At 61.1% G+C, this 15,532-nt stretch overlaps 2 protein-coding genes across 22 annotated transcripts in view; one reads left to right on the plus strand and one right to left on the minus strand.

The window, feature by feature from the left end:
* Positions 1-15,532, plus strand: part of PLXNB1 (plexin B1) — a 29,191-nt gene that overhangs the window by 9,962 nt on the left and 3,697 nt on the right. For 13 of the 21 annotated variants that reach the window (XR_014232623.1, XM_082347299.1, XM_082347298.1 and 10 more), the window contains 30 exons: positions 64-246; positions 525-653; positions 780-880; positions 1,176-1,308; positions 1,569-1,725; positions 2,032-2,140; positions 2,217-2,325; positions 2,740-3,420; positions 3,625-3,744; positions 3,936-4,058; positions 4,351-4,444; positions 4,530-4,702; positions 4,848-4,999; positions 6,799-6,904; positions 7,081-7,217; positions 7,527-7,703; positions 7,930-8,101; positions 8,288-8,530; positions 9,201-9,377; positions 9,455-9,603; positions 10,096-10,510; positions 10,647-10,825; positions 10,978-11,044; positions 11,260-11,406; positions 12,238-12,406; positions 12,686-12,789; positions 12,864-12,948; positions 13,178-13,362; positions 13,507-13,667; positions 13,758-13,905. Coding sequence is in view for 20 of the 21 variants with exons in the window: in XM_082347299.1 (XP_082203425.1) it covers positions 64-246; positions 525-653; positions 780-880; positions 1,176-1,308; positions 1,569-1,725; positions 2,032-2,140; positions 2,217-2,325; positions 2,740-3,420; positions 3,625-3,744; positions 3,936-4,058; positions 4,351-4,444; positions 4,530-4,702; positions 4,848-4,999; positions 6,799-6,904; positions 7,081-7,217; positions 7,527-7,703; positions 7,930-8,101; positions 8,288-8,530; positions 9,201-9,377; positions 9,455-9,603; positions 10,096-10,510; positions 10,647-10,825; positions 10,978-11,044; positions 11,260-11,406; positions 12,238-12,406; positions 12,686-12,789; positions 12,864-12,948; positions 13,178-13,362; positions 13,507-13,667; positions 13,758-13,905 (5,085 nt within the window). In the remaining variant the exon portion in view is untranslated. Of the gene's footprint in view, positions 1-63; positions 247-524; positions 654-779; positions 881-1,175; positions 1,309-1,568; positions 1,726-2,031; positions 2,141-2,216; positions 2,326-2,739; positions 3,745-3,935; positions 4,059-4,350; positions 4,445-4,529; positions 4,703-4,847; positions 5,000-6,798; positions 6,905-7,080; positions 7,218-7,526; positions 7,704-7,929; positions 8,102-8,287; positions 8,531-9,200; positions 9,378-9,454; positions 9,604-10,095; positions 10,511-10,646; positions 10,826-10,977; positions 11,045-11,259; positions 11,407-12,237; positions 12,407-12,685; positions 12,790-12,863; positions 12,949-13,177; positions 13,363-13,506; positions 13,668-13,757; positions 13,906-15,532 lie in introns of all 21 variants that reach the window. The other 8 variants (XM_082347300.1, XM_082347305.1, XM_082347289.1 and 5 more) reach the window with 4 other exon arrangements.
* The window catches only part of LOC309608120 (protegrin-5-like), a 111,574-nt gene continuing 101,748 nt past the window's right edge, over positions 5,707-15,532 (minus strand). Inside the window, exons 8-11 of the mRNA XM_082347516.1 lie at positions 14,234-14,347; positions 12,673-12,774; positions 7,143-7,283; positions 5,707-5,991 (exon numbers count right to left, since the gene is read on the minus strand). The gene's annotated coding sequence lies outside the window, so the exon portion shown is untranslated. The remainder of the gene's footprint in view (positions 5,992-7,142; positions 7,284-12,672; positions 12,775-14,233; positions 14,348-15,532) is intronic.

Here is a 15,532-nt window from a genome sequence, read left to right on the forward strand (position 1 = left end):
GGGAGGAGGGACCAGGGGACATTATCCAGGCAGGGCCTTATTTGTGCTTCTTGCTGCCTGCAGGACACCCTGGATGCTTACCCTTGTGGCTCAGACCACACGCCCAGCCCCATGGCCAGCCGTGTCCCCCTGGAAGCCACGCCAGTTCTGGAGTGGCCAGGGGTTCAGCTAACAGCCGTGGCAATCACTGTGGAAGATGGACACACCATTGCTTTCCTGGGTGACAGTCAAGGGCAGCTGCATAAGGTGAGTCCACAGGAGGTACTGGGCCCTGCCCCAGGATCTGGAGGCGACAGGCTGCTGGGGACCCAGGCTGGGCAGAGCTACTCCTGAGACCCCTGGGGCTGCAATGTGAGATATGTGATGTGCCCCTGGCCCTGGCTGGGAGAGATGACCTGTGCTCCTCCTTCTGGGGCTGGGTGGTGTGACCTGTACTCTCTAGGAGGAAATTCTACCTGTAAATTATTTTATTGGGGTGAGAGGGGAGGGCCTTGGGCCTCAGACCCTGTGGTCTCTGATCTCAGGTCTACTTGGGCCCAGGGAGTGATGGCCACCCGTACTCCACACGGATCATCCAGCAGGGGTCTGCGGTGAGCAGAGACCTCATCTTTGATGGGGCCTTCGAGCACCTGTATGTCATGACCCAGAGCACGGTGAGTGCCACGCGCCAGCCAGGGAGGGCATGACTGCTGGGAGGGGCCTCGGGGGAGCTGGGGGCCTGTATGTGGGGAGCCACTGGTGCTTGGATTGTTGACCTCAAGTCCTCTTCGCTGCTGTAGCTTCTCAAGGTTCCTGTGGCCTCCTGTGCTCAGCACCTGGACTGTGCATCTTGCCTGGCTCACAGGGACCCATACTGTGGGTGGTGTGTGCTCCTCGGCAGGTCAGCGCTCCCCCGACCCTGGCCCCTTCCCCAGCCCCACCCCAACCCCAGCCTCATGCCCTCAATTCTCCTGCCCTGTCCAGGGTTCCTGGTCCTTGGCCCTTGACTCTCAACCCTTGACCCCTGGATGCCCCAACGCCCTACCCTCACCCCTATTCTCCACCCTGACTTGCCAGGCATGTCGTGGCCGACTTGAGGATCCTGCCCAGGTCCCTAGGATTGTAGGTGTCCCTGCCCCATGAACTGCCAGTGGCCCCGTGAGGGTCACAGGTGGACACTGGTCATTCTTGCCCAGGTGCAGTCGCCGTTCCGAGTGCTCTCGGGGCCGGGGCTTAGAGCGGTGGCTGTGGAGCTTCCAGCCTGAGGTGGGCTGTCTGCGAGTGGCAGCCTTGAGTCCTGCTAACATCAGCCGTGAGGAGAGGAGGGAGGTGAAGACCAGAGCAGGCGGAACCCTGGCTGGGGGGAGCTCTGGTGATGGGTCGAAACCTTGTATTTTAAATACCACATGGCCTTGCCCAAGTCGCTTCTCTGGGGGCTCTGCTTTCTCCGTTACTAACCCAGGCTGGAGGATATTTGTGATCACTGGGGGTTGGTGGCCGCTGGTGCCTGCCCACACTGGGAGCCTGTAAACGGAGCCCTGATCTGTTGCCCAGTGGCTCCAACAGCGTGTCCTGGCCTCTCTTCGCAGGTTTTCTTGTCGGTACCTGATCTGCCACCCCTGTGGCCAGGGGAGTCTTATTCCTGCCACTTTGGGGAATACCAGAGTCCTGCCCTGCTGACCAGTTCTGGTGTGATGTGCCCCTCCCCAGACCCTAGTGAGGCTCCAGAGCTGCCGAGAAAAGCCGGTGGGTGAGGGAAGGAGCCAGCCCGGGGCCTGGGAGCCCCACTCTCCTCCCATCTTGCTCCAAGTGGTGTGATCAGGATGAGGCGTGAATCCAGGCAAAGGGTCCTGAAGCGATGCCTTTCTCTGAGGCCCCCCTCTGGTCCCCAGTCCCTAAAGTCCCTGTTTTCTACCCTGTGGCCTGTGTTCCCGACCCTGGGTACCCCTTCCTGGTCGGAGTGCTAAACCCACCCTGTGTGGTCTCGGACGTCAGCTCGGGGTCTGAGTGCCCCTCCCTGCTCCTCAGCCCAGCCCGCTCCTCCCTCTGCAGACCACGTCTCCGTGAGCCTGGAGCTCAGGTTTGGCGCCGTCGTGATTGCCGAGGCTTCCCTCTCCTTCTATGACTGCGTGGCCGTCACCTTGCTCCGCCCATCTGCACAGTGAGTTCCTCACCCCGACCCCCAGCCCCTGGGCTGCCCCGTGGCGATCCCCACCCCATGGCTGTGCTCTGTGCAGGTGCCAGGCCTGCGTGAGAAGCCTCTGGGGGTGTAACTGGTGTGTTTGGCAGCACCTGTGCACACACAAGGCCTCGTGTGATGCTGGGCCCATGGTGGTCAGCCGACAGGTGAGCCCAACTCCTGGCCAGGCCCCAGGGGGGTTCGGGCTCCCCATTGTGAGGGTTTCTCTCATGGCCCGGGGTCTGTGTGTCTGCCTGTCCCGGGTGCTCTGTCGTGAGCACCTGAGCTGCTGTGTGTGACGGACTCACTGGAGGACGGCTGTCAACGTCCCACCTGTTTCGGGAGAGGACGTTTGTAGCTGAGAGGAGGGGAGGTCTGGCCTCGTGCCCCACCTTGGCACAGATGCCATAGACGCCCCTAGAGCGCGCCCTCCCCTTCCCCTCTGGAGAATTAACGGGCTGTTTTTGTTTCTCTTTTCCTTGGTCTCCTTTCCTCTTAACACACCCTTTGCCTGCCTGCCGCCTGCTCCCGCACCTGCCTGCTGAGCGGCCCTTCCTGTCTTTCTCTGCCTCCCCCTTCAGAGCCCGCCCCTCTCCCGAGCCCCTCCTGCAAGAGACGCACCCACCTCCTTCCCACCCACAGCCCCCAGGGCCACGGTCACCCCGGTTCCTTACGCCCTTCCCGTGGACACTCCTTCCACAGCCACAGCCTTGGACGTTCCCCCCGGGGCCAGGCCTTCCCTGCTCAGCCCCCGGGAGCCGTGGGCAGGTCCCGGCCCCACACCTGCCTCGGCTTCCACGGGCTCACCTCTCCATGAGGCCCCTCCTCCTCCCAGCCCCCGCCAGAGGCCTGGAACCGCTCTCCCTGCCCCCACGGCCTTCGGACCCATAGCCACCGCCGAGGACCTCTTGGCCTCACACCCATCGCCCTCAGACGCAGCAGCACTGCCCCCCGCCCTTGCAGAGCCTGGCCCTGAGGCTCTCCCCTCTGCGGTACCCCTGGACCAGCCCCCCGGCACGGCTCCCGCCACCACTTTCCCAGGGGCCGCTGGCTCCACGAAGCCCGCTCTGGACTGGCTCATGAGAGAAGGCGGCGAGCTGCCCGAGGCGGACGAGTGGACGGGGGGTGACACGCCCGCCTTCTCCACTTCCACCCTCCTCTCAGGTGATGGAGACTCTGCTGAGCACGAGGGCCCTCCCGCCCCCCTCATCCTCCTGTCCAGCCTTGACTACCAGTACGACACCCCTGGGCTCTGGGAGCTGGTGAGACCCGGCCCAGGAAGGAGGCCTCAGGGGAGGGGATCGGGACAGACGCAGCCTCTTGGCCACCTCGCGATTCTGCAGGGGAAGGATGGAGGGGAGGGGGGTGTCCGCTGCCTCACGCTGGCCTGGCCCCGGGGTTCTGCCTGGGAAAGGGCTGAGGCGGCAGGTGGGCTCCATAGACTGCCCGGCGCTTGGTGCCTGCAGGAGGCGACCTCGGGGCCAGGCTCCTGCCCTTGTGTGGAGAGCGTGCAGGGCTCCAGCCTGATGCCGGTCCACGTGCCGCGAGAAGTGCGACTGCTGGGCAGGAACCTGCACCTCTTCCAGGTGAGTGTGTCCTCTTTGCAGCTGTTGCTGTGGTCTCCTTGGCTGTTGGCAAACTATGCGCGAGTCCCGGCGAGCAGGAAAGGGCACGGCCTCAGGTCTCAATCCCAACCCGGGGACTGTGCTGGGGCCCTGCGGGGCTCACCAGGCCTGGCTCCTGAAGCTGCCCCCATAGCCGTGTCCTCTGTCCCCAGGACAGCCCAGGAGACCATGAGTGTGTGATGGAGCTGGAGGGCCACGAGGTGGTGGTTGAGGCCCGGGTCGAATGTGAGCTGCCTCCAGATACCCGGTGCCACGTCACCTGCCAGCAGCACCAGGTACAGATCCCGAGTCCTGGGTGGGCAAGGGCGCGCTGGCCACAGGCTGGCTACCAAGCTTAGCTGGCTGCACCACACTCATCCCAGTCCGTTCTCTGACTGAGTGACCCCGAGGGAGTCCTAGTGCCCCGGCTCTGACCTCTGACCTTGTGCCCCATGGGGTCCTGTATCCCAGCTCTGACCTCTGGCTTTGTGTTCCCATGAGTCATTTTGGTCCTTTCTTTGACCACCCTCTCCCCAGGCCTGACGCCTCCCCTAACCCCGGGCTCTGACCCCACTCCCATTTCTCCAGCTCAGCTATGAGGCTCTGCAGCCAGAGCTCCGCGTGGGGCTGTTTCTGCGTCGGGCTGGCCATCTGCGTGTGGACAGTGTGGATGGGCTGCACGGTGAGTGACCTGGGGCTGCTGGGACTGGCTGGTGGCAACAGGGCTCTTCCAGGCCTGCCTCTCACGTTTGACTCTCCACCCCCAGTGGTGCTTTATGACTGTTCCGTGGGACACGAGGACTGCAGCCGCTGCCAAGCTGCCATGCCCCAGTACGGCTGTGTGTGGTGCAAGGGGGAGCAGCCACGCTGCGTGGCCCGGGAGGCCTGTGGCGAGGCTGAGGCTGTGGTCACCCAGTGCCCGGCACCCCTCATCCACTCGGTGTGTTGAAATGCTGGTGCATCCCTTCAAGGGGTTTGAGGTGCTGTGGGTTCAGGGGGCCGAAAGGTGGGAGGCTGGGGCTGTCTCTCCAGGCTGCCAAAGGTCAACAGGTGAATGGAGGTGAGCCGTCCTTGTCCTGGAACAGGTGGAGCCACTGACTGGGCCTGTAGACGGAGGCACCCGTGTCACCATCAGGGGCTCCAACCTGGGCCAACATGTGCAGGACGTGCAGGACACGGTCAGGGTGGCTGGAGTGCCCTGTGCTGTGGACGCTCAGGAGTACAAGGTGTCCAGCAGGTGAGTGGGCTGGACTAACAGGAGCAGGGGGCACCCCGCGGGCTTCACGGCTGGCTTTCCTGCTTAGGGCCATCCACCCACTACTCGTCTGCCCTCCCCTCTCCCCCTTTCCTTGGTTCTGATCACAGTGTCTCAGGGCTGGGGTTACTATCAAGGCCTTGGCTTTGTGCACAGACCTGCAGGTTTCTGGCCTGGGTCTAGTCACTGCTCAGAGCTGACAGGCGGCTCTGCTTCCTGGCACTGCCTAGGTGTGCTCACCCGCTTTCCAAGTGACCACGGGCATAGTTGCGGTTGCAAGCTCCTTGGATCCCAGACAGCTGTGCTCTGGGGCTGACCTTCCCACCTGCTGACCCTTCTTCCCCAAGCACTGCCCTGGGCAGGCTCCTCACGGGGATACACTTGTGACACACCTGCTGAGCGTCAGGCCCCTCTGTCTAGTCCCTGGGACCCCTCCCACCTTCCCAGGGCTTGTGGCTTACAAGGCTGGCAGTTGCAGGGTCCCAAATGTGCACACACACAACACAGCGAAGGAGACATCCACAAGCAGCAGGTCTCCAACCCGCCGAATGTCAGGGTTACCTGGAGAGTTGGTCCAAAACCCCCCAGAGCAGATCCTTAGACCACCTCCCTCCACTTCCTGCAGAGGTCTGGATCTGTAGGCCCGTGTTGGGGCCCCACAGTCTTAATGTCTTTCTTTTAAAAAATGTATTTATTTATTTATTTATTTTTGGCTGTGTTGGGTCTTCGTTGCTGTGCGCGGGCTTTCTCTAGTTGCGGCGAGCGGGGGCTACTCTTCATTTTGGTGCGTGTACTTCTCATTGAGGTGGCTTCTCTTGTTGCGGAGCTCGCGCTCTAGGCGCGCGGGCTTCAGTAGTTGTGGCATGCGGGCTCAGTAGTTGTGGCTCACGGGCTCTAGAGTGCAGGCTCAGCACAGGCTTAGTTGCTCTGCGGCATGTGGGATCTTCCCGGACCAGGGCTTGAACCCATGTTCCCTGCATTGGCAGGCAGATTCTTAACCACTGTGCCACCAGGCAAGTACCCCACAGTCTTATTTTCAACAAGACTCTGCTAGAGCATGTTGTTTCCCCCCCTGAATGTATTATGACTGAGAACTTTAGGTGACTGTTAATGATTCTAGAACCATGAGACTAAAGTACTTTCTGAACTGATTTATAAAGTGATTAAAATACATTCCAGCTGAAGCCTCTCCCGGGTAGTTCACACTTCGCTTGTTCTGTTTTCTGGGGGCGTTTGCAGTGACCGTGACAATGTCACAGAGTCGAACCACTGCAGGCTTCACATTCTGGAGGTTAATTTGCCCCAAGCTTCTGTTTCCTGGCTGAGAACCAGCATTTCTTAGATTGCTCACTTTCCCTTCACGTCTATCCCCAGACCTGACTAGAGGCTTTCAGGAACATTTTTTCATGAGGAAATCAAGTTTCCACCACCTTGTAACTGGTGCTGTGCCCACGGTGATGGTGGCCGGTTAGGCCCACTCATTAGCTCAGCAACCCACCCCTGCCACCAGCCTTACCAGGGCTTGTGCCCCTCAGAGAGAGAAATTCTCCTTGTCAGGGGGCTCTGGGGTTGGACTTGAATGATTGAACTACAGATATTAATTCTCAGAGGCCAAAGCCTCCTGGTGAGTCGTTAAGGAATTCCTTCCAAAGCAAGAGGATCTCTGTCAATCTTGGGAGCCAGGGAGAACACCTGATGTAGTGGGGCAGGGAGGGGGCGGCCGGGTCAGTTTGAGGGGCCCTCAGTGTGGCCCAGCACCCCAGCTTGCCCTGTGCCCACAGCCTTGTGTGTATCACTGGGGCCAGCGGGGAGGAGGTGGCAGGCGCTGTGACGGTGGAGGTGCCAGGAAGAGGACACGGCGTCTCAGAGCATGACTTTGCCTACCAGGTGCCTGACTATCGAGTCCCCACCAGCTACCCATGGGCCACCCCCTTAGGTGGCTCCTCCCAGCCCATTGGTTCGCCTCCCTGGGGCTCCCCACCCCAGGGCCTCCTTGTCTGCTCCCCCTGCCTCCCTGTTCCTGGCCTGATGCCTGTCTGTTTCTCCCTGTCCCCTTCCCACAGGACCCAAAGGTGCATTCCGTCTTCCCGGCCCGAGGCCCCAGAGCCGGGGGCACCAGCCTCACCCTGCACGGCTCCAAGCTTCTGACCGGGCGGCTGGAGGACATCCGAGTGGTAGTTGGAGACCAGCCTTGTCACCTGTGAGGGCCGCTTCCTCATTCTGCAAATATCCTTGAGCTCCGGGGAGAAGATGGAGGGGTGGGATACTAGGGAGAGCAGAAACAGGGGAGAGGGCCAAGTCTGCTCCATCAGAAAGTGGCCAGCCCCTCTCGAAGCTGGGGCTTTCGTGGGAGTGCAGCCTCCAGGGTCACTTGTGGAGACTGCAATCAGCACTGAAGGGAAGTGAGCTGCGGCCCGAGTGGGTCCCGTGTCCTGGAATCACCCCTTCCCCCTTCCCATGCCCCTCCAGCCCAGTCGGGCCTGCCTGCCACTTCTCCCTCCCTTCTCAGGCTGCTGGAGCAGCAGGCGGAGCAGCTGCGGTGTGAGACCAGCCCACACGCCACGCCTGCCACGCTCCCCGTGGCTGTGTGGTTTGGGGCTGCTGAGCGGAGGCTTCATCACAGCCAGTTCGAGTACACAGCAGACCCCAATGTCACCTCTGCTGGCCCCGCCAAGAGCTTCCTCAGGTGCTGGGCCGAGGGCGTGGCTGCAGGGCACGCGGTCGGGAGGTCTTTGCAGCTCCAGTACGTGGGGGTTTGTAGGGCTCTATGTGGGGGGCTTCGACTCCCATGCTGCTGGTGGGGAGAGGGGCCGTGGGGCTTTGGGTTGGAGCTGACCTAACATCAGGGACTGGGCTGTGCTTTAAAGCCTTGTTCCCATAAGCCATAAGTGGCTCATGGGCTGTGTTTTCAGTGGAGGACGTGAGATATGGGTCCGTGGCCAGAATTTGGACGTGGTACAGACACCAAGAATCCGAGTGACTGTGGCCATGAGAGCGCCAGGGCCAGGCCAGGGGCTTGGGCGGAGGCACCGCGTGATCCCGGAGACGGCGTGCTCCCCCGGAGCCTCCTGTGGTGGCCTTCACGTAGGACCCCCATGGGCATCCCCTGCCTGCACTGGGCTAGCCATCGCCCACCTTGCCCCTCATCCCCCCCACCCCCTAGACAGCCGTGGGTGGCGGGTACCAGTGGAGGCTATGTCCCCATCTTTTCTGGACCCCCCCTTGTGCACCCTCAGCGGACCCTCCCTGTCCTCCCTCCCTCTGCCCTAGTTTGAGGAGCCTTGCCATGTGAACTCCTCCCAGCTCATCACGTGCCGCACGCCGGCCCTCCCAGGCCTGCCTGAGGACCCCTGGGTCCGTGTGGAATTCATCCTTGACAACTTGGTCTTTGACTTTGCAACACTGAACCCCACACCCTTCTCCTATGAGGCCGACCCCACTCTGCAGCCCCTCAACCCTGAGGACCCCACCGCACCCTTCCGGCACAAGCCTGGGAGTGTGCTCTCTGTGGAGGTACTGCTCCTAGAGGGACCTGGCAGGGTCCCAAGACCCTTCACTTTGCTGGATGGTACTGCTCTGTGTGGCAGAGGGGGCATGACAGCAAAGCAAGGGCCAGTGGATGGACATGGCGAGTGCCGAGGGGGCTGGTGGCGGGGTACCTAGCCTGACACACCTGGCCGGGGCTTAGGTCCTGTGGTCTGGGTCCTGACACACTCCATGGCAGGTGTCTGAATAACGATATGTAAATAGTTTGGCACACGCAGTGGCGGCGAGGTACACAATAGGCGCCTGGGCTGATGCCCATTTGGCAGCCTGTCTCATGTGGACACATACTTGGCGTGTGTTCTGACACACGCAGTAGCAGGGGCTCTGCTTTGTTAGGTCACTGGGTAGGATTTGGGGACAGCTTTATAGTCTCCAGATTTTTAGCTCTGGAGAAGTTAGACTCAAGGAAGGAGGATAGGGAGGGGCAGAAAAGGGTCAGGGGGCAGCTTGGGAAACATCCATGGGGCTGTCACCCCGTGTGCAGGAAAAGAGGTGCTGAGGCACCATCAGCCCCTGCTCCTGGGGGTGGGTCTCAGGATCATCCGTCCCACATTTGGGGAGATAGGATCTGAGTGACCATCAGCTCCTCCCCTTAAGGAAGAGTTCTGAATGATCGATCAGTGACCCCATGTTCCAGGGGGAGAATCTGGACCTTGCGATGTCCAAGGAGGAGGTGGTGGCCATGATAGGGGACGGCCCCTGCATGGTGAAGACGCTGACCCGGCACCACCTGTACTGCGAGCCCCCCGTGGAGCAGCCCCTACCCTGGCACCATGCCCTCCGGGAGGTGCCTGATGCTTTGCCTGAGTTCACGGTCAGTGGGCAGGCCCTGGGCCGGGGCAGGCATCGGGCGTGCGCTGATCTCTTGCTCACAGGTGGCTCCCTGTGCAGGTGCAGATGGGGAACCTACGCTTCTCCCTGGGCCATGTGCAGTACGATGGCGAGAGCCCTGTGGCTTTTCCCATGGCAGCCCAGGTGGGCTTGGGGGTGGGCACCTCTCTTCTGGCTCTGGGTGTCATCATCATTGTCCTCATGTACAGGTGGGTGCAGCCAGGTGTGGCTGGGTTGGGCAGGTAGCAGGGTGTGGCTGGATTGGGAAGGGGCAGACTAGACCAGGGATAGGCAAACACTTCCTATAAAGGGCAGGAGAGTAACTATTTCAGGCTTTGTGCGCCAGGCGGTCTTGGTGGCAGTGACTCAGCTCTGCTATTATAGCCCTTCGGCAGCCACGGACAACATATAAACACATGAGCATGGCTGTGTTCCAACAAATCTTTATTTACAAAAATAGGCCAGGGGCCAGATTTGGCCGTTATAGTTTGCTGATCCCTGGGCTAGGCTGGGCTAGACAAGTTGTGGGTGGGTGTGACCTGCGTGGGATGGGACAGGCTTAATTATTCTGATTAGGCCCTCGCTTGGCTGGGCATGGCGGGGTTAGACTGTGCTGGCCTGGGCAGGCCTGGGCCCGGTGGGACCTAGCAAGGGCTCGGGCCTCCTCTGGCCATCCCTGCCCTGACCTTGGCGCTGAGCAGGAGGAAGAGCAAGCAGGCTCTGAGGGACTATAAGAAGGTGCAGATCCAGCTGGAGAATCTGGAGAGCAGCGTGCGGGACCGCTGCAAGAAGGAGTTCACAGGTGAGGCTGCGAAGACCCCACGCTCCAGGACTCTGCGCAAGCCTGCTCCCATCACCTTGGGATCTGCACCCAAACCTGGCTTCTTCTGCTCAACAGACCTTATGACCGAGATGACCGATCTTACCAGTGACCTTCTGGGCAGTGGCATCCCCTTCCTCGACTACAAGGTGTATGCCGAGAGGGTCTTCTTCCCTGGGCACCAGGAGTCGCCCTTGCACCGGGACCTGGGCGTGCCTGAGAGCAGGCGACCCACTGTGGAACAAGGGCTGGGGCAGCTCTCCAACCTGCTTAACAGCAAGCTCTTCCTCATCAAGGTGCCGGCCCTGCCCCCTATCTGGGCCCTCCAGGGGTGGGGAGGGGGCCCCCCTACCCTCCAGCCCCATCCTTTCTCAGTCCCTCCGTTTCTGAATCTGCCCTCCCCGCCCACCCGTCCCCTCTCCCTGGCGCCAGTTCATCCACACCCTGGAGAGCCAGCGCACCTTCTCAGCTCGGGACCGCGCCTATGTGGCATCTCTGCTCACCGTGGCACTGCATGGGAAGCTTGAGTACTTCACTGACATCCTGCGCACCCTGCTCAGTGACCTGGTGGCCCAGTACGTGGCCAAGAACCCCAAACTGATGCTGCGCAGGTCTGTATGCCCGTCAGACACCACGGGGGCCAGGCAGCCGTGGACAGCTGGAGCCAAGACCTGAGTCAGGCCCTCTGGGGCCTGGGGTCTGAAGAATAGAAAGCCCTGGGTCCCCACCTGCTGACTCTGCCCCCTCTTTCCTGTCATCCCAGGACAGAGACCGTGGTGGAGAAGCTGCTCACCAACTGGATGTCCATCTGCCTCTACACTTTCGTGAGGGTGAGTGAGGCAGAGGTGGGTGGGGCTCCCCTCCAGGGAGAGTCAGGACTCCGAACCACGCAGCTTCTTGCCCCAGCACAGCTTGGGCACCCCTGCCCAGCATGTCCTCAGTCACCTTAAGCCTTCTGCAGCCTGCATCCTGTCCCCTTCCCCAGCACCTCCGTCCCATGCTTGTCCCCTGCCCCGGGCGTCCTAACTGCCCACCACTCCCCCAGGACTCGGTAGGGGAGCCTCTGTACATGCTTTTCCGTGGAATTAAGCATCAAGTGGACAAGGGGCCAGTAGACAGCGTGACTGGCAAAGCCAAATACACCCTGAATGACAACCGCCTGCTCCGAGAGGACGTGGAGTACCGTCCCCTGGTGAGGGGGGGAGAGAGAGGGAGAGAGGGAGAGAGGGAGAGAGGGGGAGAGAGAGAGAACCTGCTGGTGAGTCAGTCTCCCATGAAGGTGAAGAGGGTGACCACGTATGATTGTGTGGGTGTCTGCATCTGGTTTGAGCCAGCCTAACCTCCGGCTGGCTGCAGGATAGGGGCTTGAGGGCCAGACCTTGAAGACAGGGCCTCAGAGGTTCCCCAGGTTTGGGGTGGGCTCAGGGTGGCCACAGCCAGAGCCTAGGGAGCAGCCCACCCTGCCCGGGGCCCGTCCGGGTCCTTGCTGTGTCAGGGCCTGAGTGTCTGCCTGATCATGGTCTCAGCATCCTGCCAGGGGCATGGTTGTGCCCACCAAGCTGGGAGTCGCCCTGGCAGACCTGCCCATTGTTTCCCTCTGGGGAACTTTTCCCTTCGTGGCCCACGTGGAGTTCCTTTGGGAAAATCCCACTCAGGCTCCGCCGGGCCTGCTCCTCTGGCTAGTGGAGACCCCACTTCTTATGCGGGCTTCCTCAGGTGCCTCAGCCTAACTGTCTGCGCCAGGAGCCTGAGGATCAGAGTTCAGAGGGACTTGTGCTCTCCCATTTTTTCTGCCATTCATCCAGCAGACACTAGTGCACTGTGCCAGGTGCTGGGGCCACAGAGTGGAGGGAGCTGCTGTCCCTGGGGAGGCAGGCGGGTGAAGAGACAAGAAGGAGTGATTATTTGGTGCTTGGAGGTCAGAGGCAGTGGCTTCCTTATGGGTTGTCCCTGGCCCTGGCCTTGCATCTTGGTCATCCCACATGTGGCATGAGCCCCGAATGCTCCCATGTATCGCGCATAGACCTTGAATGCACTACTGGCCGTGGGGCCTGGAGCGGGAGAAGCCCAGGGCGTGCCCGTGAAGGTCCTGGACTGTGACACCATCTCCCAGGCCAAGGAAAAGATGTTGGACCAGCTTTATAAAGGAGTGCCTCTTGCCCAGCGGCCAGACCCCCGCACCCTGGACGTCGGTGAGGGCAGAGGGGAAGGGTGGTCTGGGGACCCCCAGGGCTAGGCTGGCCCTAGACCAGCTCTGCAGGGTCAGCTTATCACCCAGGGGAAGTGGGCTCTGGAACACCTCTACAGGGACGACCTGTCACCTGGTGAGGGGCCCCTGTTTCTGGACTTCAGAGAAGTTGGGTGAGGTTGCCCCTGATGGAGGGGCCAGTGTCCCTGTAGAAAAGGGGACAGGTTCCACTGCAGGGAGGGTATTCTGAAAGCCCTGGACCAAGCCCACCTTGTCCTTGCAGAATGGCGGTCTGGGGTGGCCGGGCATCTCATTCTTTCCGACGAGGACGTGACTTCTGAGGTCCAGGGTCTGTGGAGGCGCCTGAACACCCTGCAGCATTACAAGGTGGGAGGGGTGGGAGTTGGGGGAGGGCTGTGGTGGGGTGGGCTGGTGGAGGGGTCACCAACTGTGGTCAACAGGTCCCAGACGGAGCAACTGTGGCCCTCGTCCCCTGCCTCACCAAGCATGTCCTCCGGGAAAGCCAGGATTATGTCCCTGGAGAGAGTGAGTACTTACCCTCCTCCCCTGCCCTGCCCCTGCCATCGCAGTCCTCTACCCTTGCTTTGCCCAGTCTCCAGTAATGGGGGAAGGTTCTCTGGACCGCAGGGTGGGCTTGTGTCTACTTCCCTTCCACCCAGAGAAGCCCTTAACCAGGTGCCCCCACTGCTAGGTTTTGGCAGGACCCCGGGGGTCTAGGGCAGGGGGCACCTGATGAGGGGTAACAAGCTGTAAGGTCTTGGTACAGGGACCCCAATGCTGGAGGATGTGGATGAGGGGGGCATCCGGCCCTGGCACCTGGTGAAGCCAAGCGAGGAGCCGGAGCCGCCCAGGCCTCGGAGGGGCAGCCTCCGGGGCGGGGAGCGGGAGCGAGCCAAGGCCATCCCTGAGATCTACCTGACCCGCCTGCTGTCCATGAAGGTGGGGCTGGGGGCAGGGACGAGACAGGTAGTGGGATTTGGGGGTGTGGGGGGCTTGCACAGGCCTGGTGTCACAAGGCGTCTGAGGCTGGGCTGGGCTGAGGTCCCCTTGCTGACTGCATCTCGTGCTTCCCCTCCTCCGCAGGGCACCCTGCAGAAGTTTGTGGATGACCTGTTCCAGGTGATTCTCAGCACCAGCCGTCCCGTGCCACTCGCTGTGAAGTACTTCTTTGACCTGCTGGACGAGCAGGCCCAGCAGCATGGCATCTCGGACCAGGACACTGTCCATATATGGAAGACCAACAGGTGGGGGTGGGGCGGGCAGGCTTAGCATGTGCGGGGTCTTCTCTCCTGTCTCCCCAGCACACTCACTGGCCACACCTGCCCCGCCCGCAGCTTGCCGCTGAGGTTCTGGATCAATATAATAAAAAACCCGCAGTTTGTGTTCGACGTGCAGACATCTGACAACATGGATGCGGTGTTCCTGGTCATTGCACAGACCTTCATGGATGCCTGCACCCTGGCTGACCACAAGCTGGGCCGGGTGAGCTGGCTGGGGTGGACCGGGAGGGCATGGGTGGGGTGGGGCGGTGTGGCCGGGATGGAGAGTGCTGTGCGTGCACAGACTCCAGGCCTTCTTGAGGATGTCAAGGACGAGGATGTGGGAGGCCTTTGACCCCAGGCCCGGGGCCAGGCTTTGTCCCTGGGCTCCCTAGGAGGTGGCTGTGCCTCAGCCTTCAGCGATGAGCAAGGGCAAGGGGGCACGTGTGCTGATTCACAGGGTTAAGTGGAGCAAAGAGTGCTGGCGGTGCGGCAGGAGGCCAGGGCCACTTGGCTAGGGCTCACCCCAAGGGCGATGGGGGTGGTCAGACCTGAGAGTTAGCTGGAGCCTCCTGGCAATCGTGCAGTGGATGGACTGGAGCCTGGAGTCCAGAGAGGAAGCTGTGTTGTCCCTGGGACGAGTGGTGGCCAGGTTCAAGCTGGGACTAGAGGGTAGAGGGCAGGCAGAAGCTGTGGGTTGGATATGGGGGTGAGGAAGAAGGAGGGGTTCCTTACGCGCCCTGGGCCTCTGGCGGTGGTGAGCTGAGACTTGGAGGAGGTGAGCCCATGGATTCTACAATCGCAGAGCAGCTCCAGGCTGCCTCGGAGATTTGATTCCCAAGGGCAGTGGAAGTGTCTGCCAGCCCGTGCAGTACAGGGAGGAGAGTCCAGGGTAGGGCCAGGCGAGGAGGGATGTGCTGACAGGGGAGCTGGGAAGCATGGAGGAGAGGTGGTCAGGGTTGCCTGGTGGCACAGAGAGGGGGAGGTATGTTGTCACAGTGGTCAGGACCCAGAGAGTCCCGTGACAGATATGGGGTCACCACCATGACTGCTCAGGCACCCAGCAGGCAGGGCTGTCGTGGCTCTGCATGAGAACGGACTCTGCTTAGCCTCGACCCCTGGGCCTGGGACCTCTTGAGAGATCTAGCTCTAGATCTCCATGGGGAAACAAGATGGAAAGTTCCACTCTGTAGTGCTGTCTTTTGGAAGCCATTTTTGCTCTGCCTGCTCTCATTACTCTGCCTGTGTGATGAGCTGAGAACCACAAAGCCACACCAGGACACAGGGGTCACCTCCAGGGTGTGTGCTGTATGGTAGCTGGGTTCTTCTGCCTGATCTTCACACTGCTTCCCCTTCCCAGCAGCACTGCAAATGCTTCCTAGGTAGCTCAGGAATAGTGCAAACCAGGATGCCAAGGGCCACCCATGGAGAGTTGCTGAAAAGCAGGCATCCTGCCTCAGGCCCAGCGCTCACGCCCTTGCTCACAGGGGGCAGTGCAGTCTTGCCTCACCCTCCCAGCAGCTGTAGGATGAGGCAGCAGGTCCAGAGAATGGAAGTGTGCTGCCCACAGCCACTGGGACAGAGCTGGGATTGGAGCCCAGTTCGGTGGTAGAGGATGTGTCTGGCTGTGTTAGAGTGTGGGCCCTGGTCTGAGAAACCTGCTTCAAATCCCAGCTCAGCCACACAGGAGTGAGGTGGTCTGGGGCAATTTAATTAAATATCGGGGTTAGTTTCCTGATTTTTAAAATGATTACATGGGGAATGAACAGCACTTGGAGAAGCAGTATTAGGGCTCCACACGGCACTGCACCCTTCCCACCCTGCATGCCAGTTCCCTGCCAGGTCCGGGT

Source organism: Balaenoptera borealis, assembly GCF_965194805.1.
Source record: "Balaenoptera borealis genome assembly, chromosome: 12".
NCBI classification, from domain to species: domain Eukaryota; kingdom Metazoa; phylum Chordata; class Mammalia; order Artiodactyla; family Balaenopteridae; genus Balaenoptera; species Balaenoptera borealis.